General features: G+C 54.6%; 1 protein-coding gene across 12 annotated transcripts in view; it reads left to right on the top strand.

Moving 5' to 3' along the window:
* The first annotated feature begins 13,746 nt into the window (after positions 1–13,746).
* Positions 13,747–25,646, top strand: part of TPM2 (tropomyosin 2) — a 30,226-nt gene continuing 18,326 nt past the window's right edge. For 2 of the 12 annotated variants that reach the window (XM_048834669.2, XM_048834665.2), the window contains exons 1-2: positions 13,747–13,963; positions 15,056–15,181. In XM_048834669.2, the coding sequence (XP_048690626.1) occupies positions 13,850–13,963; positions 15,056–15,181 (240 nt within the window). In that variant the 5' untranslated portion in view covers positions 13,747–13,849. Of the gene's footprint in view, positions 13,964–15,055; positions 15,182–22,210; positions 22,700–25,646 lie in introns of those variants that run through there. The other 10 variants (XM_048834664.2, XM_048834668.2, XM_048834675.2 and 7 more) reach the window with 7 other exon arrangements.

Raw genomic sequence — 25,646 nt, 5'->3', positions numbered from 1 at the left:
GCCAATGGCATTTTGGGATGTATAAGTAGGGGCATAGCGAGCAGATCGAGGGACGTGATCGTTCCCCTCTATTCGACATTGGTGAGGCCTCATCTGGAGTACTGTGTCCAGTTTTGGGCCCCACACTTCAAGAAGGATGTGGATAAATTGGAGAGAGTCCAGCGAAGGGCAACAAAAATGATTAGGGGTCTGGAACACATGAGTTATGAGGAGAGGCTGAGGGAGCTGGGATTGTTTAGCCTGCAGAAGAGAAGAATGAGGGGGGATTTGATAGCTGTTTTCAACTACCTGAAAGGGGGTTCTAAAGAGGATGGCTCTAGACTGTTCTCAATGGTATCAGATGACAGAACGAGGAGTAATGGTCTCAAGCTGCAGTGTGGGAGGTTTAGATTGGATATTAGGAAAAACTTTTTCACTATGAGGGTGGTGAAACACTGGAATGCGTTACCTAGGGAGGTGGTAGAATCTCCTTCCTTAGAGGTTTTTAAGGTCAGGCTTGACAAAGCCCTGGCTGGGATGATTTAACTGGGAATTGGTCCTGCTTTGAGCAGGGGGTTGGACTAGATGACCTTCTGGGGTCCCTTCCAACCCTTATATTCTATGATTCTATGATTCTATGGTTCCAATCCAGGTGTCTCAGGTTAGGCTCCTAAGTCCCTATTGATTACCAGCTGTCAGGCACCTAAATATGGGCCACGCAGCCTCACTTTAGGCCCCACTTCTGGAAACCTTGGTCCTGTGTCTCTCTGAAGAGTGAAGCTTTGAATTGTGCTGCACTGTTCGGAGTACGTGTGGGGAGGGAGGTTGTGCATGTGCGTGTTTGCACAATGGGGGTGGGGCATCAGAGCCTGCATCAGTCCCTTTCAACCTCCGTGTACTGATTATTTTGAAGACCAGTAGTTTGCAAGCCCCTGTCTCTGGTGGTCCTGTGGCGGAAGGGGAAGGATCCTACCCCAGCTTCTGACGTCTCCCTGAGCTGGCAGGGGCTCAGGTATCAGGCTCTGTGTGTGGGGGAAAGGACCCCCCAGGTCATTCTCAATTATCCCCTTTGACTGGCCTTCAGAGCAGCTTTTACTCCAGCCTGTGAATGGCTGCTACAGCAAGAGCAGGAATGTACCGGGATCAGAAATCCCAGCTGCCCTTGCAACCCCATGATCGCCACAGCCAGCTGGAGCTTCCAGACAAATGTGGTACTGTTGAAAGCTCAGTTTCTGGGGCTCCCGTGCTGAGAATAACCCTGCAGTTCCATCCCTGCAGCAGCCGGAGTCCTGGGGGCTCTGCTCTGGGCAGGCTGCTGTATAGCGAGATGCCAGTGGTGGCAACATCCCTACGGTATCAGCCCTCCAGTGCACCTGCTCTGGGCACTCCGGTGGCGTGGGTGTTAATGGGAGAGAGAGATCGCATTAGTGTGATTCTCAGGGCTCCTGCTGCGTGACAAGTTCCAGCCTGAGCCCCTGGTCTTTGTAACTCACTGGGGATCAGAAGGGAGCTGCCAGGCCTGGCAGCAATGAGACAGGCTGATGCATCTGTCCATCCCCATTGCTCCTTGCACTACTCTCACTGTCTGCTCCAGAGTAGCAGCCGTGTTAGTCTGTATTCGCAAAAAGAAAAGGAGGACTTGTGGCACCTTAGAGACAAATAAATTGGTTAGTCTCTAAGGTGCCACTAGTCCTCCTTTTCTGTCTGCTCCAGTTCCATTAGCGCTTTCCCAGCACTCTCCATCCCTTTCTTAAAATCGGCTCCTCTGCTCGCCTTCCCGCCCCAACGCTTCTTTCTTTGCAGAGCTCTGGAGGAGACAGCTTCCTCCTTTTGCACAGCAATATCCTGGATCATTTCCCTCACCGTCTGACTGTAAATGTGTGAAGTGGTGTGAAGCTTCCCTATTTACCACCCCCCTGCTCTGGGTACAGTAACCCGTCAGCCCTGAGTCTGCACTGTGCATGGGCCCAGCACTAGCTCAGGCTTCATTCACTATCACCCCATCTTTCATTGTCCTGTACGTCCCCCCCAACCACCTACGCATCTTGCCTGAAAATGCAGCCCCCCACTACCTCTGCAGCACTGGCAGCCAGCCCCCCTCTCCCCCGCCGCGTGTGTAGCAATGAGCTGGGACAGGTGGGGACCCACCACCACAATGGAGTTTATGGATGCTGGTAGCCGGGGCTGAGCTGTGGTCAGCGCTGAGGAGAGAGAAATGATCCAAAGGCACCTGGCGAGGTAAGAAATGTTGGGCAGCTTGTTGGGCGACTGAATGCCAGTAAATCAGCCAGGGAAGCAGCGTCTCTCTTGCCCACCCCTCTCCGTGTGCCTGAGCAGAGGGGACAGCAAATGAGGCCGGAGTCTGCAGCCTGCTATCGCTTTGGAGCTGCTGCTGTAGAGATCATTGCTGATAGCCCCCAGGCATGCAGGTTTGTGATGATTCCCCTGAACACAGTGTTCGGTTCCGTACGAGAAGCCTGCGAACACCTGGCGAGGAATTCAGGAATTCAGACAGCAACGAACATGATGCTGGGACTGTAACCAATCCTGGATTTCCGTCTCTGTGCTGCACCCAAAGGTGTGCCAGGTGCCTTCCCAAACACTGGGCACATAGGAACAGGCCTTTAGACATAGCCCAAGCGAGGGAGAACACAGCCCAGGTGGGTTTGGGTGGGATGGGCTGCACATCAGACAGTGCAGTGACTGGAGTGTCTTGTGTGCTGCTCAGTGGATAATTTAATTCTAATTCCTTCCCCTGTGGCCCTCGTGGCAGACGTGACTTTTTAGGAGGCATTGGAAGGCAGTAAGGGCATGCTGGTCTGGGAGGGCACTCCTTGCGCAGGCTGTGGGCAGGTAAATACTGGTAGCTGAGCTAACTGAAGGGACAGGGTTACTCTGGAGCAGAGGGGCAGGGACCTGGGAAGGGTGAGGCATGGTTGGTACAAGGGGTCGGAATGAAATTAAATTGAAATTAAAAGTGAATAATGAACCTGTAGGCAGAATCTTAGGGCACATTCCCCAGCCACGACATGTATCAAGCTAAGGAATCATCTTCCAGGGAGGGGTCAGGAGCCCCTTGCTCCGTGTGGGGTGAGGGGGTGGATCCAGGTGGGGCACCCCACAGCATAGGACTGGCCAGAGCCCTGGAAAATGGATTGTAGGGAAGACTCCTGCCCTGGCCCTGGAGATGGGCTGGAGGGAACCTGGCAGGGCTATTCCTGCTCTATGATCACAAACTCCAGTTATAGACATAACCCCGTCACAGCTTCTCTCCTCGCCCACTCTAGCTGCATTTACTGCATCACCACCCCACTCCCATCCCCAATGGCTGCACCCTGGCTGTCCGCTCGTAACCCATCCATACCCGGGGAACCCCCACTCAGCCGCTCCACCAGCAACCGCTCCAGCACTGCCGTAACCCTTCAGCCCCATCATGTCCCGCCCTGCAGCCTCCCGCCCAGCTCCTCTTCTCTTGCCGTGGCCCCAGCCCCTCCTTGCGCACCCACAGGGCCCAAGCACTGGCTTGTCCTGGCTCACACTGGACGCATTTATGAGCTGTTCAGTGTGTGTGATTTTTAGAGGTTCTTGTGTCTGGGGGTTTTACATGTGTAGCCTGTTGCATATGATTGATTTTGAGCAGAATGCATTCAGGGTGCCTTGGCCCTTGCAGGGTGAGGGAGTGGGGCAGGGTGTTTGGAGTGCAGGAGAGCTGCCAACCTACTGCCTGCTGCAGTTCAGCACAGTCCTAGAACGTGGGTGGGTCGGTGAACCACAGCAGCGGCATCGGTATTGCCTTGGGAAGCATGTCCACAGCAGAATGCAGCCACGGAGCGCTGTGCAGTGAGCCTTGTGGGCCACACTGGCAGCAGGGGGTGTCTCTGAGACGTGGACTGCAGGAGGAGTACAAGGGCAGATAGTCAGCTCATGGTGTTACCCGCTTTCAGGGTGAGAATTGGAATATGCGCTCTGTTGCTGAGTTCAGGGTTTGCGTCCCTCCCTGAAGCAGTGATGTGAAGGCAAAGCCTGGCTGCCTTTCGGCTGCTTCACGCTGCACAGGGAGGGTTGACTGCTTGGTTTGTTTTTAAAGGCTTTTTCTGCTGCTTTTTCCCCTTAGGACTCTCCAGAGCAGTGCTGGGCCCAGCATCCCCTGTTGCCCATTCCCAGTATCTGGCCGTCAGAGCTTTAGGGACACCCAGAGCATGGAATTGCAACCCTGAGCATCTTGGCTTATAGTCACTGATGGTCCTCCAAGAACTGATCTAGTTCTTTTTTTAACCCAGTTATATTTTTGGCCTTCACAACATCCCTTGGCAGTGAGTTCCACAGGTTGACTCTGCGTTGTGTGGAAAAAGTACTTCCTTTTGTTTGTTTTAAACCTGCTTCCTATTAATTTCACTAGGTGACCTCTGGTTCTTGTGTTATGTGAAGTGGTAAATAACACTTCCCTATTCACTTTCTCCACATCAGTCATTATTTTAAAGACCTCTCTCATATACCCCCTAATTCATCTCTTTTCCCAGCTGAAAAGTCCTGGCCTTTTTAATCTCTCCTCACATGGAAGATGTTCCATCCTTTTATTGCCCTTCTCTGTATTTTTCTATTTCTAATATATATTGTTTGAGATGGGGCAACCAGAACTGCACACTGTCTTATTATCTATCCCTTTCCTAATAGTTCCTAACATTCTGTTAGATTTTTTGATTGCCACTGCACTCTGAGTGGATGTTTTCAGAGAATTGTCCATGATGACTCCAAGTTCTCTTTCTTGAGTGGTAACTTCTCATTTAGATCCCATCATTGTGTAGATATGCTTGGGATTATGTTTTCCAATGTGCATCACTTTGCATTTATCAACATTGAATTTCATCTGCCATTTTCTTGCCCAGTCACCAGTTTTGGGATATCATAGAATCATAGAATAACAGAGTTGGAAGGGACCTCTGGAGGCCATCTAGTCCAACCCCCCTGCCCAGAGCAGGACCAATCCCAACTAAATCATCCCAGCCAGGGCTGTGTCAAGTCTGACCTTAAAAACTTCTAAGGAAGGGGATTCCACCACCTCCCTAGGTAGTGCATTCCAGTGTTTCACCACCCTCCTAGTGAAAAAGTTTTTCCTCATATACACCAATGTCGAATAGAGGGGAACGATCACGTCCCTCGATCTGCTGGCAATGCCCCTACTTATACATCCCAAAATGCCATTGGCCTTCTTGGTAACAAGGGCACACTGCTGACTCATATCCAGCTTCTCGTCCACTGTCACCCTAGGTCCTTCTCTGCAGAACTGCTGCTGAGCCATTCGGTCCCTAGTCTGCAGCAGTGCATTGGATTCTTCCGTCCTAAGTGCAGGACTCTGCACTTGTCCTTGTTGAACCTCATCAGATTTCTTTTGGCCCAATCCTCCAATTTTTCTAGGTCCCTATGTATCCTATCCCTACCCTCCAGCATATCTATCTCTCCTCCCAGTTTAGTATCATCCGCAAACCGGCTGAGGGTGCAATCCAAACCATCCTCCAGATCATTAATGAAGATATTGAACAAAACCGGCCCCAGGACCAACCCTTGGGGCACTCCACTTGATACCGGCTGCCAACTAGACATGGAGCCATTGATCGCTACCTGTTGAGCCTGACAATCTAGCCAGCTTTCTACCCACCTTGTAGTGCATCCATCCAGCCCATACTTCTTTAACTTGCTGACAAGAATACTGTGGGAGACCATGTCAAAAGCTTTGCTAAAGTCAAGGAATAACACATCCACTTCTTTCCCTTCATCCACAGAGCCAGTTATCTCGTCATAGAAGGCAATTAGATTAGTCAGGCATGACTTGCCCTTGGTGAATCCATGCTGACTGTTCGTGATCACTTTCCTCTCCTCTAAGTCCTTCAGAATTGATTCCTTGAGGACATGCTCCATGATTTTTCGGGGGACTGAGGTGAGGCTGACTGGCCTGTAGTTCCCAGGATCCTCCTTCTTCCCTTTTTTAAAGATTGGCACTACATTAGCCTTTTTCCAGTCATCCAGGACTTCCCCCGATCGCCATGAGTTTTCAAAGATAATGGCCAATGGCTCTGCAATCACATCCGCCAATTCCTTTAGCACTCTCGGATGCAACGCATCCGGCCCCATGGACTTGTGCTCGTCCAGTTTTTCTAAATAGACCCGAATCACTTCTTCCTTCACAGAGGGCTGGTCACCTCCTCCCCATGCTGTGCTGCCCAGGGCAGTAGTCTGGGAGCTGACCTTGTTCGTGAAGACACAGGCAAAAAAAAGCATTGAGTACATTAGCTTTTTCCACATCCTCTGTCACTAGGTTACCTCCCTTGTTCAGTAAGGGGCCCATACTTTCCTTGACTTTCTTCTTGTTGCTAACATACCTGAAGAAACCCTTCTTGTTACTCTTAATATCTCTTGCTAGCTGTAACTCCAGGTGTGATTTGGCCTTCCTGATTTCACTCCTGCATCCCCGAGGAATATTTTTATACTCATCCCTGGTCATTTGTCCAATCTTCCACTTCTGGTAAGCTTCTTTTTTGTGTTCAAGATCAGCAAGGATTTCACGGTTAAGCCAAGCTGGCTGCCTGCCATATTTACTATTCTTTCTACACATCGGGATGTTTTGCCTCTGTAACGTCAATAAGGATTCTTTAAAATACAGCCAGCTCTCCTCGACTCCTTTCCCCCTCATGTTATTCTCCCAGGGGATCCTGCCCATCAGTTCCCTGAGGGAGTCAGTCTGCTCTTCTGAAGTCCAGGGTCCGTATTCTGCTGCTTTCCTTTCTTCCTTGTGTCAGGATCCTGAACTCGACCATCTCATGGTCACTGCCTCCCAGGTTCCCATCCACTTTTGCTTCCCCTATTAATTCTTCCCGGTTTGTGAGCAGCAGGTCAAGAAGAGCTCTGCCCCTAGTTGGTTCCTCCAGCTCTTGCACCAGGAAATTGTCCCCTTCACTTTCCAAAAACTTCCTGGATTGTCTGTGCACCGCTGTATTGCTCTCCCAGCAGATATCAGGGTGATTGAAGTCTCCCATGAGAACCAGGGCCTGCGATCTAGTAAGTTCTGCGAGTTGCCGGAAGAAAGCCTCGTCCACCTCATCCCCCTGGTCCGGTGGTCTATAGCAGACTCCCACCACGACATCACCCTTGTTGCTCACACTTCTAAACTTAATCCAGAGGCTCTCAGGTTTTTCTGCAGTTTCATACTTGAGCTCTGAGCAGTCATACTGCTCCATTACATACAGTGCAACTCCCCCACCTTTTCTGGCCTCCCTGTCCTTCCTGAACAGTTTATAACCATCCATGACAGTACTCCAGTCATGCGAGTTATCCCACCAAGTCTCTGTTATTCCAATCACATCCTAATTCCCTGACTTTGCCAGGACCTCCAGTTCTCCCTGCTTGTTTCCCAGGCTTTGTGCATTTGTATATAGGCACTTGAGATAACCCGCTGATCTCCCCTCATTCTCAGTATGAGGCAGGAGCCCTCCCCTCTCACACGCTCCTGCTCATGCTTCCTCCCGGTATCCCGCTTCCACACTTACCTCAGGGCTTTGGTCTCCTTCCCCCGGTGAACCTAGTTTAAAGCCCTCCTCACTAGGTTAGCCAGCCTGCTCGCGAAGATGCTCTTCCCTCTCTTCGTTAGGTGGAGCCCGTCTCTTCCTAGCAATCCTTCTTGGAACTCCATCCCATGGTCAAAGAATCCAAAGCCTTCTCTCCAACACCACCTGTGTAGCCATTCATTGACTTCCACGATTCGACGGTCTCTACCCAGGCCTTTTCCTTCCACGGGGAGGATGGACGAGAACACCACTTGCGCCTCATACTCCTTTATTCTTCCCAGAGCCACGTAGTCCGCAGTGATCCGCTCAAGGTCATTCTTGGCAGTATCATTGGTGCCCATGTGGAAAAGCAGGAAGGGGTAGTGGTCCGAGGGCTTGATGAGTCTCGGCAGACTCTCCACTTTGTAACTCTTCGCAGTCAGGGTATAAACTGTTCAGGAAGGACAGGGACGGGAGGAAAGGTGGGGGAGTTGCACTGAGTATAAGGGGGCAGTATGATTGCTCAGAGCTCCAGTTTGAAACTGGAGAACAGCCTGTTGAGAGTCTTTGGGTCAAATTGAGAGGCGACAGCAGCAAGGGTGAAGCCATGGTGGGCGTGTGCTACAGACCAGGGGGATGAGGTAGACGAGGCTTTCTTTGGACAACTCATGCAAATTACTAAATCGCAGGCCCTGGTTCTCATGGGAGACTTCAATCACCCTGCTATCTGCTGGGAGAGCAATGCAGCAGTGCACAGACAATCCAGGAAGTTTTTGGAGAGTGTTGGGGACAACTTCCTGGTGCAAGTGCTGGAGGAACCAACTAGGGGCCGTGCTCCTCTTGACATGCTGCTCACAAACAGGGAAGAATTGGTAGGGGAAGTAGAAGTGGGTAGCAACCTGGGCAGCAGTGACCATGAGATGGTCGAGTTCAGGATCCTGACAAAAGAAAGAAAGGAGAGTAGCAAAATATGCACCCTGGACTTCAGAAAAGCAGACTTAGACACCCTTAGGGAACTGATGGGCAGGATCCCCTGGAAGGCTAATATGAGGGTGTGACAAAGTGGGACTGTTCTTAATGTTTTCTCTGAATATTGTGGGGGTGCCTCAGTTTCCCCTAGGCAGTTCTTAAGTATCTAGGTGATGGGATAAGGGTGTATGATCATTGCAGAGCCCTAGAAGGCAGGTGTGTGCAGGGGTCTGGACACAGAGAATGGCCGACACCCTGTTTCCTGGCAACTGATGGCCTGGCCCTTCCCCCCTACAAGGTGAGAGCTAAAGGGTTGGCGAACAAAGGAATCAGGTGCCCTCCTGGTCCAGGAAAGGGACAAAGCCCAGAGGAGGAGGGGCTGGAGAGAGTTTCAGTTTGGGGCTGGCTGGGGAGATGAAGTGAAGTGCAGATGTGGTTGTCTGGCTCACTGCCCCCCAAAATGGACACGGCTGAGGGGTTCTGTTCTCTGTACCTACAAGCTCTGGTTTAGACCATGTTCCTGTCATCTAATAAACCTTCTGTTTTACTGGCTGGCTAAGAGTCCCGTCTGACTGCGGAGTTGGGGGGCAGGACCCTCTGGCTTCCCCAGGACCCCGCCTGAGCGGACTCGCTGTGGGAAGCGCACGGAGGGGCAGAGGAGGCTGAATGCTCTGAGGTCAGACCCAGGAAGGTGGAAGCTGTGTGAGCTGTGTGTCCTGCAGACAGGCTGCTCACAGAGAGGAGACTTCCCCAGAGTCCTGCCTGGCTTCGTATGGAGCAGTTCCAGAGCATCGCCCGGGGACTCTGTGACAGAGGGGGAAAGGAGTCCAGGAGAGCTGGCTGTATTTTAAAGAAGCCTTATTGAGGGTGCAGAAACAAACAATCCCGATGTACAGAAAGAATAGCAAATATGGCAGGCAACCAGCTTGGCTTAACAGTGAAATCTTCGGTGAGTATAAACTCAAAAAAGAAGCTTACAAGAAGTGGAAATCTGGACAGATGACTAGGGAGGAGTATAAAAATATTGCTCAAGCATGCAGGGGTGTAATCAGGAAGGCCAAGGCACAATTGGAGTTGCAGCTAGCAAGGAATGTGAAGGGGAACAAGAAGGGTTTCTACAGGTATGTTAGCAACAAGAAGAAGGTCAGGGAATGTGTTGGACCCTTACTGAATGGGGGGAAAAGAAAAGGAGTACTTGTGGCACCTTAGAGACTAACCAATTAATTTGAGCATAAGCTTTCGTGAGCTGAAGTGAAGTGATGAAGGGAGCTGTAGCTCACGAAAGCTTATGGTCAAATAAATTGGTTAGTCTCTAAGGTGCCACAAGTACTCCTTTTTTTTTTTTGCGGATACAGACTAACACGGCTGCTACTCTGAATGGGGGAGGCAACCTAGTGACAGATGATGTGGAAAAAGCTGAAGTACTCAATGCTTTTTTTGCCTCAGTCTTCACAGACAAAGTCAGCTCCCAGACTGCTGCACTGGGCAGCACAGTATGGGGAGGAGGTAAGCAGCCTTAAATGGTGAAAGAACAGGTTAAGGACTATTTAGAAAAGCTGGACATGCACAAGTCCATGGGTCCAGATCTAATGCATCCAATGATGCTGAGGGAGTTGGCTGATGTGCTTGCAGAGCCATTGGCCATTATCTTTGAAAATTCTTGGCAATCGGGGGAGGTCCTGGATGATTGGAAAAAGGCAAATATAGTGCCCGTATTTAAAAAAGGGAAGAAAGAGAACCTGGGGAACTACAGACCAGTCAGCCTCACTTCAGTCCCTGGCAAAATCGTGGAGAAGGTCCTCAAGGAATCCATTTGGAAGCACTTGGAGGAGAGGAAGCTGATCAGGAACAGTCAACATGGATTCACCAAGGGCAAGTCATGCCTGACCAACCTGATTGCCTTCTATGATGAAATAACCGGCTCTGTGGATATGGGGAAAGCGGTGGACATGACATATCTTGACTTTAGCAAAGCTTTTGATATGGTCTCCCACAGTATTCTTGCCAGCAAGTTAAAAAAGTATGGTTTGGATGAATGGACTATAAGGTGGATAGAAAGCTGGCTAGATTGTCAGCCTTAACGGGTAGTGATCAACAGCTCGATGTCTAGTTGGCAGCCGGTATCAAGCGGACTGCACCAGGGATTGGTCCTGGGGCCGGTTTTGTTCAACATCTTTAGTAATGATCTGGAGGATGGTGTGGATTGCACCCTCAGCAAGTTTGTGGATGACACTAAACTAGGAGGAGTGGTAGATACGCTGGAGGGGAGGGATAGGATACAGAGGGACCTAGACAAATTGGAGGATTGGGCCAAAAGAAATCTGATGAGGTTCAATAAGGATAAGTGCAGAGTCCTGCACTTAGGAAGGAAGAATCACATGCATTGCTACAGGCTGGGGACCAAATGGCTCAGCAGCAGTTCTGCAGAAAAGGACCTGGGGATTATAGCGGACGAGAAGCAGGATATGAGTCAGCAGTGTGCCCTCGTTGCCAAGAAGCCTAACCGCATTTGGGGCTGTATAAGTAGGGGCATTGCCAGCAGATCGAGGGATGTGATCGTTCCCCTCTATTCGACATTGGTCAGGCCACAGCTGGAATATTGTGTCCAGTTTTGGGCCCCACACTACAAGAAAGATGTGGATAAATTGGAGAGAGTCCAGCGAAGGGCAACAAAAATGATTAGGGGACTGGAACACATGAGTTATGAGGAGAGGCTGAGGGAGCTGGGATTGTTTAGTCTGCGGAAGAGAAGAATGAGGGGGGATTTGATAGCTGCTTTCAACTCCCTGAAAGGGGGTTCCAAAGAGGATGGCTCTAGGCTGTTCTCAGTGGTAGCAGATGACAGAACAAGGAGTAATGGTCTCAAGTTGTAGTCGGGGAGGTTTAGGTTGGATATTAGGAAAAACTTTTTCACTAGGAAGGTGGTGAAGCACTGGAATGGGTTACTTCAGGAGGTGTTGGAATCTCCATCATTAGAGGTTTTTAAGGTCCAGCTTGACAAAGCCCTGGCTGGGATGATTTAGTTGGGGTTGGCCCTGCTTTGAGCAGTGGATTGGACTAAATGACCTCCTGAGGTCCCTTCCAACCCTGATATTCTATGATTCAGCCTTGACCTTAACTATCTTGAGTAGTTTTGGTATCATCTGCAAACTTTGCCACCTCACTGTTTACCCTTTTTTCCAGACCATTTATGAATATGTTGAATAGGACTGGTCCCAGTACAGATCCCTGGGGAACACCACTATTTACCTCTCTCCATTCTGAAAACTGACCATTTACCCTTTGTTTCCTGTCTTTTAACCAGTTATCTATCCATGAGAGAACCTTCCCTCTTATCCCATGACAGCTTACTTTGCTTAAGAGTCTTTGATGAGGGATATTGTCAAAGGCTTTCTCAAAATCTGAGGACACTGTACCCACTGGATCCCCCTTGTCCACATGCTTGTTGACCCCCTCAAAGAATTCTTATAGCTTGGTGAGGCATGATTTCCCTTTTCAAAAACTGTGTTGATGCTTCCCCAACAAATCATGTTAATCTATGTGTCTGACAATTCTGTTCTTTACTATAGTTTCAACCGATTTGCCCAGTGCTGAGGTTAGGGTTACTGGCCTATAATTGCCAGGATCTTCTCTGGAACCTTTTTTAAAAATTGGCATCACATTAGCTATTCTCCAAACATAGAATATCAGGGTTGGAAGGGACCTCATGAGGTCATGTAGTCCAACCCCCTGCTCAAAGCAGGACCAATCCCCAATTTTTTCTCCAAATGGCCCCCCCAATGATTGAACTCACAACCCTGGGTTTAGCAAGCCAATGCTCAAACCACTGATCTATTCCTCCCCCATAATCATCTGGTTCCAAGACTGATTTAAATGATAAGGTTGCATACCACAGTTCTTAGTTCTGCAATTTCATATTTTAGTTCCTTCAGAACTGTTCGGTGAATCCTATCTGGTCTTGGAGGAACAGCCGTGTTAGTCTGTATTCGCAAAAAGAAAAGGAGTACTTGTGGCACCTTAGAGACTAACCAATTTATTTGAGCAGTGAGCTGTAGCTCACGAAAGCTCATGCTCAAATAAATTGGTTAGTCTCTAAGGTGCCACAAGTACTCCTTTTCTATCTGGTCTTGGTGATTTATTACTGTTGAATTTATCAATGTGTTCCAAAACCACCTTTACTGACATCTCAATCTGGGACAGTTCCTCATATTTATCCCCTAAAAGTATGGCTCACATCCTTTGTAATGAAGACTAATGCAAAGAACTTATTTAGCTTCTCCACGACAGCCTTGTCTTCCATGAGTGCTCCTTTAGGATTTCTACTGTCCAGTGGCCCCACTGATTGTTTGGCAGGCTTCCTGCTTCTGATGCCATTAACAAAATTTGCTGTTCGTTTTTGTGTCTTTTGCTAGTTGCTCTTCAAATTCTTTATTGCCTGCCTAATTACACTTTTACACTTCACTTGCCAGAGTGATGCTCCTTTCCATTCTCCTCAGTAGGATTTGGCTTCCAATTTTTAAAAGATGCCCTTTCCCCTTTTGACAGGTTTCAGAGTAACAGCCGTGTTAGTCTGTCTTTGCAAAAAGAAAAGGAGTACTTGTGGCACCTTAGAGACTAACCAATTAGTCTCTAAGGTGCCACAAGTACTCCTTTTCCTTTCCCCTTTAACTGCCTCTTTTACTCTGTTGTTGAGCCATGGTATCATTTTTTTAAATGTGGGGTATACATTTAATTTGAGCCTCTATTATGGTGTTTTTTTAAAGTTTCCATGCAGCTTCCAGGCATTGCACTCATGCCTTTTCCTTTTGATTTCTGTTTAAGTAGCTTCCTCTGTATTTGGGAAATGGAAATCTCTGGGGCTAACAGAGTCAGTCTCTGGGGATGGGGGTCCCTGGTGTTTGGGGGTCCCTCTGGAGAGTGCAGAGCATTTCAGTGGGATTAGGGGGGTCTCGGGGGAGATCAATGTGATTCAGTGGGGTTGGGGATCTCTGTGGAGTTGGGGGTCCCTCAGGGGGTGCAGTGGGTGTGGGGTCCCTGGGCTGGGGGCGCAGGGGGGTGTCTCCGGTTCCGGGTCCCTGGGTGCGCAGCCGAGCCGGTCCCTCACGGGGTGCTGCCGCTGCTCGCCGATCCCGCCCTCCCCGCGGCTCGGCTCGCGAGCCTGTCCCTAAAAGGTGCTCGGCGGTCGGCGGGGGAGGGTCCGGGTCCCGCGGCTCCTCCCGTCCCCTCCCCGGCTTTTAGGCGCGGCGGCGGCGCCCGGGCCCCAGAGCCCGCTCCGCCCGGCCCGCTCCAGCCCCGCTCGGCCCCGCTCCGCCCGGCCCGCTCCAGCCCCGCTCCCAGCCCGGTCTCCGCCCCGCGCCGCAGCCATGGACGCCATCAAGAAGAAGATGCAGATGCTGAAGCTGGACAAGGAGAACGCGATCGACCGCGCCGAGCAGGCGGAGGCGGACAAGAAGCAGGCAGAGGATCGCTGCAAGCAGGTGTGGGGGGTGTCCGGGAGCCCCCGTCAGTGCCCCCCCGAGTCCCCAGGCAGCCCCCCAGTTCCCAGGCAACCCCCCCTAAGTTCCAGGCAGACCTGGGACCCCCCTGCTCCCCAAGTCCCTGGGCAGCAACCCCAACGGGGCCCCTCCCAGCACCCTGGCAGTACAGTCCCCAGGTAGCCCCAACACTTCCCCGAGTCCCCAGGCTCCCCAGCCCACCCTACACCTGGGCAGCAGCCTCCCTGAGTCCCTAGGCAACCCCCCAGCTCCCCCCCAGTCCCTGGGAAGCTCCCCCCCGGCACACACCCTGGCAGCCCCCTCCAGTACCCCCCCCCGAGTAGCGCCCCTCTACTTTCCAGGCAGCCCCCTGTCCAGCCCCCCCAGCTGGGATTAACCCTGCCCAGTATCCCCATCCAGTGACAGATTAAGCAGGGTGAGGACCGATACCCTCATCCCTCAGGGCACCTCCCCCTTAAACCCCCATTGATAGGGTGAGGACCAAGTGGGGGTCACTGCACTGTTGGGGACCACTTCAGGAACCCTCAGTTCTATCCCCTGACCAGGTATCATGTTGGCCCCTCCTGGAGCTAGACTTGTAGGGGACCCATTGCAAACAGGCATCCTTTCCCCCCCCCCCCCCGCCAGCACATCCAGGCATTGGGCACATCCTGCCCCACCCCCCTTGGACACTGCCTGTCTTAGCAGCTCAGGCCCTTGGGATGGAGCCAGAATCTCGGGCTGAGTCTGGGGTTCTCTCCTCCACGCAGCGGGTTCACCAGAAATGTGGGGCGAGAACATCACTTCCCCACGTCTGTGCCAGGACCGGGGAGAGGCTGCCCTGGGCTCCCCTAGTTCTTGGAAGCCCAAAGAGACAATCCTGGGAGCCACTGTCTCTGGAGACTCTGCCCAGCATTCTCCCACTGGCCTCGGGTGCCAAGAACCGAGCTCTGTATTGGGGCCAGTCCTGGGGCAGCCACTCTGGGATGCCACCCAAGCTCGCCTTGCCCCTTTCCTGTTATCTAGCATGCTGCCTGGCTCCCGCTGAAGCTCTGTCCGGGCCCCTAACCCCCTTGCTCTGATCTCCCTTCCCAGCTGGAGGAGGAGCAGCAGGCCCTGCAGAAGAAGCTGAAGGGGACTGAGGATGAGGTGGATAAATACTCTGAGTCCGTCAAAGAGGCCCAGGAGAAGCTGGAACAGGCGGAGAAGAAGGCAGCAGATGTACGTACCTACTGCCAGCCCCTCTCCCCATGAGACGGGGAAGCATCTCATGTGGGAGGGGTGGGGCCCTGTCACTGGGGGATTAAGGGGTGGGAGCCCCATTGGGAAACCTTTCCTGGTGGAAGCAGTCGAAATCTCATCACCTGGGACACTTACACTAAAGTGGACTAAACACTAGAAAATGGACAATAGGGGCCTGACCCCTGGAGTGGGGAGGTGCAGCCCGATGGGAGGGATGGGGCGAGGGGGTGCAGTCTGGCAGGAGATGGAGGGCGCGGGAGACAGTTTGGGGTGCAGTCTGGCGGGTGATGGGGGAGACAGTTTGGGGTGCAGTCTGGCTGGAGATGGAGGGCAAGGGAGACAGTTTGGGGTGCAGTCTGGCGGGTGATGAGGGAGACAGTTTGGGGTGCAGTCTGGCGGGCGATGGGGGAGACAGTTTGAGGTGCAGTCTGGTGGGCGATAGGAGGTAAGGGCACAGTCAGGAGGGGGAAGGGGCAGAGGGGTGTAGTTTGATGGGGGGCAGTGAGCTCTGACCTGCGGGAGGTCAGAAGCTGTTTGGAGTTTGCTCATGGATGGAATGCATTGCTGACAACACTAGATATGCTTGGAGCTCTGCAGGCCTCTGCTGTTCCAGCGGGCTGGGCCCACCCCTCTAGTAGTGATACGGCCCTGCCAGGACTGGAGCGGTCACAGCACCAGCCAATATTGAGTATCTTCAAATCGGCAGTTGGTATCTGCGGGATACAGAACAGCTCATCGGCCTCCCATAAAGTTCCAGGGTGCTTGTTAGCCTGTTCTGGGAAAGCTGAGGAGAGCCGGGAGCCAAGGGGAGGGATCAGACACCGCTCATGTCTGTGCGTCTGAAAGAAACCCAGGGCTGGAGGGGGCGGGGGGGGGGAGGGGGGCTGGAGAGTGGCTGGCTGGAAGGAAGGAGGTCATAGCTGTGCTGGGGGAAATCCTTTTCCTCCATGAGCACCAGGGGCTGAGGGCTCCCTCCCAGCCCCTTGGAAGGACAGGCCTGGAACGGTTTTCTCTCTCGCCTGAGACAGCAGCTCCTGCCTTGGGGAAGACATTGTGTCGGGGCAGGGCACAGTGAGGAACAGCTGTGTGCAGCCCCCGGCTGCTCCAGGGAGTGGAATGGGGTGTAGTGACCCGCTGTGCCACCCAGGGTATTTGACACCCTATAAATAAATCCTCCTTTTCATAGCCAGCCCTTCTTTGATGAAAACCACCCATGACAAGTGGAAGAGAAGCTGAAGGGAGCCATCTGGAGCACAGCCAGTGGGGGAAGGGCCAAGCTTTTTAGGATCAAGAGCAAAAATTCAATCCCAGCTGGTCTGTGGAGCTAAATGGGGGAGATGTGTCAAATCTCCGAGGCAGCCACCAAGGACAGGGGAGTCCGGAGAAGGACAAGGCTGTGGGAGTGCGATACGTCCCCTCCCCCACTCCCAGGAGCAGCAAAAAGCCCTGGTTGAGTTCAGGCAGAAGGACTCTCCCATCCCACAAACATATTGATAGTCCAGGATCAGGGCCCCACTGTGCAAGGCTCTGAATAAACATGCAGGGAGACAGACCTTGCCTCAAAGAGCTTACAGTCCCAGCGCACAAGTGCCCGGCACCTACTCCTGACCCTCGAACCAGCACTAGCTGGCGGAGTCCGTGCAGGCAAGGAACTGGGGCTAGTTCGCCAGGAGGGCTGCAGGTGGTGGCCTACTGGCCCTGGTCCCCGCGAGTGCTCCAGGTATAAAGGCGGCGTGGAGGAGGCTGTTACCTTGTTAAGGAAAAGTTAGCACATGTAACTCCATTTTGGTCTGGGGCCCACCATTGGCATGTAACAACCTCCTCCCTGTTCTCTGGCTGTTCTGGCTCTGGGACGGTCTGCTCCATTTGGAGCGTGAGCCAAACCCTGCATCGGAGCCCAGCAGAACTGGGGGCGAAATCTGCAACCGGGCACTTGAGACGAGGAGAAGCTCCTCTTGGCCTCTGTCTCCCTTTAACCTGAGGCAGCTGTTCTAGGGGGGTCCTGGGGTGAGATCCTGGGCCCACTGAAGTCCATGGGAGTTTTGCCATTGATTTCCACAGAGCCAGGAGTTCACCCTGGTGGCTCTTGGCAGAGGCTCCCCTGGGCTTTGGGCAGCTGGAGCCAGGCTGTACAGCATTAAAGGACTGGAAAACCTGCCTGATCATGAGAGACTCCAGGCGCTCCATCTGCTTGGCTTAAAGGGAAAGTTATGGGGTGACCTGATCCCAGTGTGTAACGAATATTTGATAATGGGCTCATCCGTCTCTAGCAGACAAAGATCTAACCCGACCCAAAGTCTGGAAGCTGAAACTAGACAGGTTCAGACTAGAACTAAGGGGCAGATTACTCACAGTGACAGTCGCTAACCATTGGAACATAGCAATGGCAGCTTCTCCATTCCTGGCAGTTTTTAAATCAAGACGGGATGTCGATCTGCTGTAGTTCAAATGGGAATTAATGCAAGGCAGTTCTCTGGCCTGGGTTCCACAGGGGGCAGACTAGGTGATCACAGGGGACCCTTCTAGCCTAAAACTTTAGGAATCTATTAATCAGTTGTTCTTCTGGCGGAGAAGGGGGAAGGGGCCTCCGGAACATGGGTCTGCCTGGGGCCTGGTGCTTGTCTGCATGCTGATTTAGTTAAGCCAGTGGAGAAACCTGTGGACAGACACTCTGGTTCCAAACAGGCTTGTTTCAGTTCGGCTGGTGAAGATTAAGAGCAGTTTTTAAAGTAAGTTTCCACTAAATAAAGCCCCACAACAGCGCATCTCAAACCCAGATCTACAGACTCAGCCTGTAGGCAGGGCACTAGACATAGCAGTGTAGCCATTCCCCCTGAGGCTGGAGCCTGGGCTCTGAGCGCCACCCCCCTCACCGGGTTTCAGAGCCTGAACTCTGGGCCGAGCCGTAGCAGGAGCCCCGTGAGCCAGAGGCTGTGGCCCAGGGCTCTGAGATTTCCCACTGCAGGGTTTTGGGGGGGTCTTCCGTGTAGATGCAGCCTAAGTGACCACCAAGGGGTTAGCACTGCTTTAACTAAAGATGTGCAAATATGCATGTAGATTACCCCGTGGTGTGGACTAGCGCGGAGTGCAAATGGCGGGGGTCCAACTGAGCTGCAGATGGGTGGCGGTGGAAAGGGGATGGCCCTGGGGGATGTCAGAGGCCTGGGCGGATGCAGAGTTCGCAGTGTAGTTTGCAGCGTGATGTGCAGTGCATGCTCCGGGAAGGGGGGTGGGGGGGAGAGTCCCTCGTTATGTGACTCTGATTTGGGACGACCCCTGAAATATTGTGCTTAGTGTTGGCAAACTGGCGGGCGCTCAGAGAAGAGTAACAGGAAGACTCAAGGAGGGCTGTACAAACCTACCTAGTTTGACAACGGGGGCGAGGGGGAGTCCTGCGACCTCTCTCCACATATCTGAGAGATGTGACCCTCCAGGAGGGAGGGGAATTGTTCGGGGACCAGAGGGAGAGACCAGGAGGAATGGGGTCCCATTCAGAAAAGGAAAAACAGAAAGAAATGTTGGGGAAAACTTGCCGGGAGTGAGCTGAAGAGTGCAGGCCCTGCGGTGATGGGTGCTAGAGATGGACCAACCTGGCTGGGGACCTGTGTCCCAGCGTGGGGCTGGGAGCCTCACTGCTCGGGACTGACCAGAACCCTGGACAATGAAGTGCAGGGACCAAGCCTGTCTGAACAGGATCTCTCTCTGGGAGCCCCTGAGGAGCTCTGTTCTGGGGGAGCTCTGTTCTGGGAGAGGACCCTGTTCCATGACTGCTGGAGCTTATTTCCAGGATCTCTCATTGCCTAATCACCCGCGAGTGAATCCAAGGGCAGGACGGTGCTAGGAGATGGTGGGGCAGGTGCAGCAGGAGCTGGAGGGCACCTGGGAAAGGAGGAGAATAAACCTCCAGGCTGAGAATCTGGAACAGCTCCTTCCTTGGAGCCTGCGGAGCCTGCACCTCCGGAGATGGAAAGATGCTCCGTTCCTGTGAGTCTAGCAGGGCAAGACAGGAGCGCCTGACCCATGCAGGGCTGCTCCCAGCTCCCTGGGCCTCGATAGCCAGAGAGGCAGCTGCTCTCTGTAGAAATATTGACAAATACATTAAAATAACTAACCCTCTCTAGTGCTCGTCTGGGGACACCGGGAACGTGCCCCTGGCCCACAGCCTGAGCTGTCAAGCCTGTCTGGAGACAGGAGTGCGGCTTGCTTGCAGATGGGGCTGCGACATGCTAATGTAATTGGGTCTGTGCTAATGGGTGTTAATGTGAGCCCCGTTCTGCACACCCTGCTGAGGGGTGTCAGCTTCCAGCATAAATCCAAGTGTGGCAGGCTCAGGGATTCGCAGGTCCTTGAAATCCCAACGGTGGGGCGCGTCACAGCTTGGTTTAGGGGTGCTGGCTGGGGGGGGGGGGGGGGCTGACTTCTCCAATCCCAAGAGCGGGGCATGTCAGAGCTCAGTGTACGGGTGCTGGCCACTGGGGGGGCCGTGCCTGGCTTCTCCAGTGCCAGCCTCTCCCAGCAGGAGGCGCTGTGGGTGCAGGGCGGGAGCACTGATTCTTAGATTTTTGTAGGCTGACCTCCTGCATAGCATGGGCAAGGGAACCTCACCCAGTGACTCTGGCCGTGGAGGGAATTATTCCTGCCTGCTCTGTAATTAACACTGCGAGCCCAATAACCTGCAGTGGAACTGGCTGTGTGGGAGGCACCCAGCTGCTGCTCCAGTCTCTTCCATTTCCCAGTCCCTGGGGCAGGAGCTGGTCTGGGTGCCCATAAGTGGGCTGTGCCAGGAGCTGCAGTAGCAGGGCTGGTGTGTGTCTCTGGGGCATGCAGGGAGAGTGCCGAGAAAGAAGCTGCTGGATTCCAGGACTATGATCCTGAAAGTTCTCAGTGAGGCTGTGACAGGATCCGCCCCAGCCCACCTCCTAGTCCAGACTTTGCTCTTATTTGGTGATTCCCTGAGCCAGTGGGAGGGAGCTGGCTGGCGTCCCAGGGTGTGGCTAGAGCAGAGGCCACTTAGCAGAGCAGCTGCTCAAAGAACTGTCTCTCTGGCCCCTGAACCTGCCCTACTCCTGACAGCCAGGCCCTGACTCCCTGCCCTGTCCTGCGGCTGGTGTGAAAGTGCTATGCTTGCAGCCGGGCTCTGCACAGGCCTTGCTTGCACGGCTGAGGACCAGGGGTGACTAATGCGTGAGCGAGTGGAGCCAAGGCTCTGGGTTGTACCCTGAGGTAAATGAGCCGAGCTCAGCCCCAGGCAGGGTACAGTGCAACCGGGACAGCTCACCTGCCTGTTACCCTGCAAGGAAAACAGACTTCTCAGCAGTGAAGACATAGGCCCTGCTGGGGTCCCTCAAGCGCTGGCTTGGGTCAGCGGCTGGGCTCAGCTGTTGCATATGGAGCCCAGGAATCCTTGTGCTGGCTGAGCTCTTTAAATGCAGGCGTGAAGTGCAGCTGAGCTGCCTGCTGTCTGTCGCTGTTCATTAAGGAGGGATTGAGTGTAATTCCAGGAGGGCTCCCCTTGTAACGGATCAGACCATGTCCCAGAGCATGGGACACCAGGGCATACCCCCTGACACCAGATAGCATCAGTGATGCACTCCAAGACAACCAGGGATGAAGATAGCAAATGTGTCTGAGCACTGGGGAGCTGTGTGTGTGATTTCTTATATCCTGCGCAGAGTAGAGACCGAGGCTGCAGACATGAAATCCGCAGGTCTGTCCAAGGGGCTTGTAGATCCCAGGCAATGGGGTGGATGGTATCAGGACCCTGGGGCTTGGAGACCCTTTCCCATGGAGATGTGGTCCAAGCACGGGCAGAAGCTCAAGTCGTTCATATCTGGCTGCTGACCCTAAAGGCCCAGCTGTGCTGTAGGAGTCATTGCATGCAGCAGGCTGTCATGTGGTTCACATCCGCAGGCCCCGTGGTTCCTGCGTGTCACGGGGTTCTACTTCAGTTGTTCCACAGTGCAGGGATGCTGAAATAGTGCTGGAACCTGGGGCAAATGGGGCTTAAACCTCCCAGACAACCTTCCCTTCCATTGGCATTTGGAGCAGCCACGCACCTTGGCTCTGGCTCTTGGACTTGATGCATTGCAGCCGACCAGGATCATCCAAGGGTGCACAGCTCCCAGCGAGAAATGAATGCGAAGTGTCTGAGAACCCCCATGGGGCTGCAGTCTCAGCAGCCCCTCTAATGGCTAAGGTCAGAGCCCCTGGTCGGATGGGGAGGCCCTGCAATGATTTCATAGGGCCCAGGAGGACCCTCCAGGCCAGAGATCTGACCCGGTGACTCCTGCATTCAGCCCCTCCCTTGTGGGCAAGCTAGAGACCTTTCAGAAAGATACTAGCGATAGCAGCCTGGATGAGGGGAAGGAGGTGCTGCTTCTTCCAGGAGCTCCCTTGATGTGTCTCCCTTCTTCTGCGCCTGGGCCTTCATTCCAGTCTCCCCGGCTCGGGCTTTGCTCCTCTCTTACACATCACAAACCCTGACTCATGGACATACGTTTATGGGAAACTTTGTTCTCGCCACTTCCTGGCTCCCCCTTCCTACACCCCCCAGGGCCTCAGTGCTGTGCGCAGGACCCACCAGGGGGCAGGAAGGAGCCCTCCCAATTTCCCAGCCCCCTGACTCCATGGAGAGCAGAAGTAGGGTCCGGAAACCATGCCCATGGCTACAGCAGTGGCAAATGCAAAAAGGGGCCTCTCTGCTCAGCCCCACCTGAAAGAGACAGAGCAAACGCCTACAGCAGAGCCCCTGCTTGGGCACTCCTCTCTGGGCTCTGCAGGCCAAGCTGCTCCCCAGGACACACAGGCACCCAGAGCAGGCGCTTGTGGGCCCACCCCGCTGCAATGCTCTCTGGGCGTGGGGAGGGTGAGGGCTGGTTCCCTGGGGGAGGGAGGGGAGCCCCGCAGCTGCAGTGGGAAAAGCAGCTTGGATACCTGGTGCTGCCTCTTTAAGAGGAGGGAAGTATGCAAGCTCTGACACTGGGTTTCCTGAGGAGGAGATGCAGGAGAGGGGGAGGAGGAGCAGGAAAGGGGATGAAGGCAGGGAGGGGAGAGCTCGCATCCTGAGCTCTTCCTGCTGGAGCGGGAGTGGTAGTCCCACAAAGGGCTGAAGCACAGTGTGCTGGGGAGGCTGCCGCGGAGCTGTCACCGGCAGAGTCAGTGACCCAGCGAGCTCAGGCTGGAGCAGGGAGCTGGCTAGGGACAGCCAGCAGGACCCAGTGGGTTGGAACCAGGCTGCATTGGAGCTCAGACTGTGCCCCAGGCCACAGACCCTGCCCCAGGCAAGCCGGGGACGCCTCTGTCCTGCTCAGGTCCCCAAGCAGCACCCTCAGGCCTCATTCCTTGGGCGTGGCCCCGGGGTGGACGATGGCCGGGAGCACCTCCATTGATGCGGTGAAGAAGAAGATCCAGAGCCTGCAGCAGGTGGCGGACGAGGCTGAGGAGCGTGCGGAGCATCTGCAGAGGGAGGTGGATGCTGAGAGACAGGCCAGGGAGCGGGTAAGGCGGTCCAGGGCTTGAAGGTCCCAGCCAGCTCCTCCCAATGCCCTTCCTGCCCCGCTCCCCCAGAGGCCTGGGTGCCAGCCTGGGTTTGACGTCCCCTCCGCTCCCTGTGGTGTCAGGGCCTGGCAGGCCCAGTCAGCCCCACCCCAAGCCCTGCTGGGCTCACCGGGCACCCTTCTTGCCTGATGCTGGACTCCCCATCCAGGGAGCTTCTCCTTGCACTCACACCCCGTCTGGCCCAATCCCAGCATCCCACCACCCGCCTGTCCCCCTGCTCTCCTTGTCTCCCGCAAGTAATACCGCCCCCCCCCCAGACTCTGTGTGGTGACCCCAGCCATGGGCACTGCAGTGTCTGCAGTGATCAGACCCAGGCTGCCAAGGGTTACCCTGGCTGTGCAATGGGCCCAGGAGCCCCCAGCATGCATGGATTCAATTCTCCGGGTACCGATGCAAACAAGGCCCCCCAGCAGGGATCACACCTGCCTCAGGGCTCCGGGGTGGGGGCTGAAGGGTTTCAGAGCCAGCCAGAGTCTGAGGCAGCACTGGAGGTTTCTCCGTTCATCCCTCACGGGAGGGTGGGGCAGACCAAGAGGAAAAGAAAAGGGCAGCCAGGCGCTCAGATCCACTTACTCCCAACTTCTTCAGCCAGGGCTCTCCTCACCTGCTCCAGGCAGAACGAACCAGCCGCCGGGGCAGCAGGCTGTAGGGCCTGAGCTGCAGCAGGGAGAGCTGGGATGGGGGTCTGGGATGGACCCAGTGAGGGGCCGGGGTGTACACTGCTGGGGTTTAGCTGGGGAAGGCGGGGAGCAGACTGGGTCAAGGATGCAGCCAGGGAAAGGTTAGGACTCGGGGGGAGGGGTCTGGGAAGTAGCTGGGAGATGGGGCCTGGTGCTGTAATTCAGGCCTGGGGGTTATATAGAGTTGGGGGTAGGGGGATTTTCCCCATGGGCTGGTCCCAGGTGTGTGGTCTAGTAGGTGGGTATCCGGTGCCTGTCCCTGTGGTGATGCCAGGGCAGGGCAACAGCCAAGAATGACCCAAGTGCCGGACTCATGGCACTCTGGATGCAGTTGGCTGCCAGGAAAGCCCATCCCCATCCATGTGCCCCCTGACCTGGCTGTGGGTTTAGCAGGCCCTGTGAGGCTCAGTTTCTCTGTCCAGCTACGGGCTGCGCCTGCATCTCGGACAGTGGCCAGACCCAGCTGGGAAAGTGCCCCCCAGTAGGGATGAAGCCCTTCTTGCACCCTGGGTGCTTCTGGGGTCCCCATCACTGTGGCGTCAGTTTCAGGCCTACCGCTGGCTGCCCCAACTGACCATCCTGGCGGACTGGGTGCCCATTCTGGCAGCTTTGACTCACTGCCTAGGCCTTGCACCACGCGCTCACCTCAGTCAGTTGCTGAGCCCCGAGTCCAGAATTGGCCATGCTCTGGTCTGGCTGGAGGTACAGCGGGCTCTCTGTCGGGGAGGGAACATCTCCTGCTCCAGGCCTCAGCCTCAGCCTCTGCTGTCCTGGCCCCGCCGGGATGGTACACAGGATGCAGAGCTGTGTCCCCATCTACCCCTCCCTCCCTCCGGGCTCACTGTGGCTTCCCCTTGCCCTGGAGCAGAGGAGGTGAGGGGAAGAGCCGGAGGCATTGCTGGTGGGAGTGGGGGCTGGATGATTGGCAATGACGTGGGGTGGGTGCAGGAGTTTCTCCCTTGCTGCGCCGCACCTGTGCAGCCCTGATTAACCCAAGCTGACCCGACCGGCTCTCGGTGCCGACTGGCTCCCAGGGTTCAGGGCAGCCCAAGGGACAGTCCCACTGTGCTCCCCGGTGGAGTCACAGCCAGTTACTTGAGCAGGGATTCGAGAGGCCCTGGGAGCTGGCTCATTGCCCTGTGGGGCTGGGGACAGGCAGTGGGCAGTGCTGGGCCGCCTAAGGGGGGCAAGGGGCAGGCAGCTCTGAAAGCCTGTCGGGCTGGATCTGGCCTGGGAAGCTGTCCTCGAACGCTGGTGTAACTGCCTGACCCGGCCCTGAGTCGGGTGGGAGTGGAGCTCCAGAAGCACATGATCCCATCCAGGGCTCTGTGCTCGACCCAGATCAGTTAGGCCTCGTCCCTGGGAATGGCAGTAGGCTTGGTGGCCAGCTCTGTCGCTTCACAGCAAGGGACAGATCGGCCGCCCTTGCTGACACTGCTGGTTCTCCCAGCAGCCTTCGACTCCACCGCCCCCTCCGTGCTGCACTCAGCTGTAGGGACGAGCCATGGGGGAAGGGGTAGCTTGGGACTGGTTCTGCTCAGAAAGACCCCCAAGGATCCAAAAAGCACTAGCTGGCCTAGGCCCCAGTGATCTCAGAGGCCCCCTCTCTTGCAGGGACTTGCAGGAGGGGTGTCGACCATTCTTGGGGTGGCGTCCTTGCCTCTGGGATTCTCACCAATGGAAATATGTGTGTGGCCAAGCCTGGCCACTTCCAAAGCAGGCTGTGAGACGCAGGTGTCCAGGCCTCCGCTGGCTGCAAGCGCCCTCCCTAGCCCTGCCCTGTAGCTGAGTGCTGGCGGGGGAGGGGGTGCGGAAAAGGCACTCCATCTGTAATGCCCTCCCGGATGCCAGAGCGACAGGTGCCTCAAATATTTCCATGGTATCCCCACTGCTGGGGAGTGCAGGGCTGCCTGCCAGGAGAGGGGTTAGACTCAGACACTCAGAGATGTGGGGACCCAAAGAGGCCATTATGAGCACAGGCCAGAGAATGTCACCCAGTGATTGCCACCTCCAGCCCATCCGTTCCAGTGGGGTAGGTCTGGGAGAGAGAACCCAGAATCCACCGAGCCCTTACTGTTAAAAACTGCAGCTTAGTTCTAGTCTGAATGTGTCTCATTTCAGCTGCCAGCCACTGGCTCTCCCTCTGCCTTTATCTGTCAGGTGCAGGAGCCCTGTGCTACCAGGCAGCCCTTCCCCATGTAGGTAGC

This window comes from Caretta caretta, chromosome 5 (assembly GCF_965140235.1).
Source record: "Caretta caretta isolate rCarCar2 chromosome 5, rCarCar1.hap1, whole genome shotgun sequence".
NCBI classification, from domain to species: domain Eukaryota; kingdom Metazoa; phylum Chordata; order Testudines; family Cheloniidae; genus Caretta; species Caretta caretta.
The sequence above is the reverse complement of the archived record's forward strand: the minus strand, read 5'-3'. Positions and strand labels throughout refer to the sequence as shown.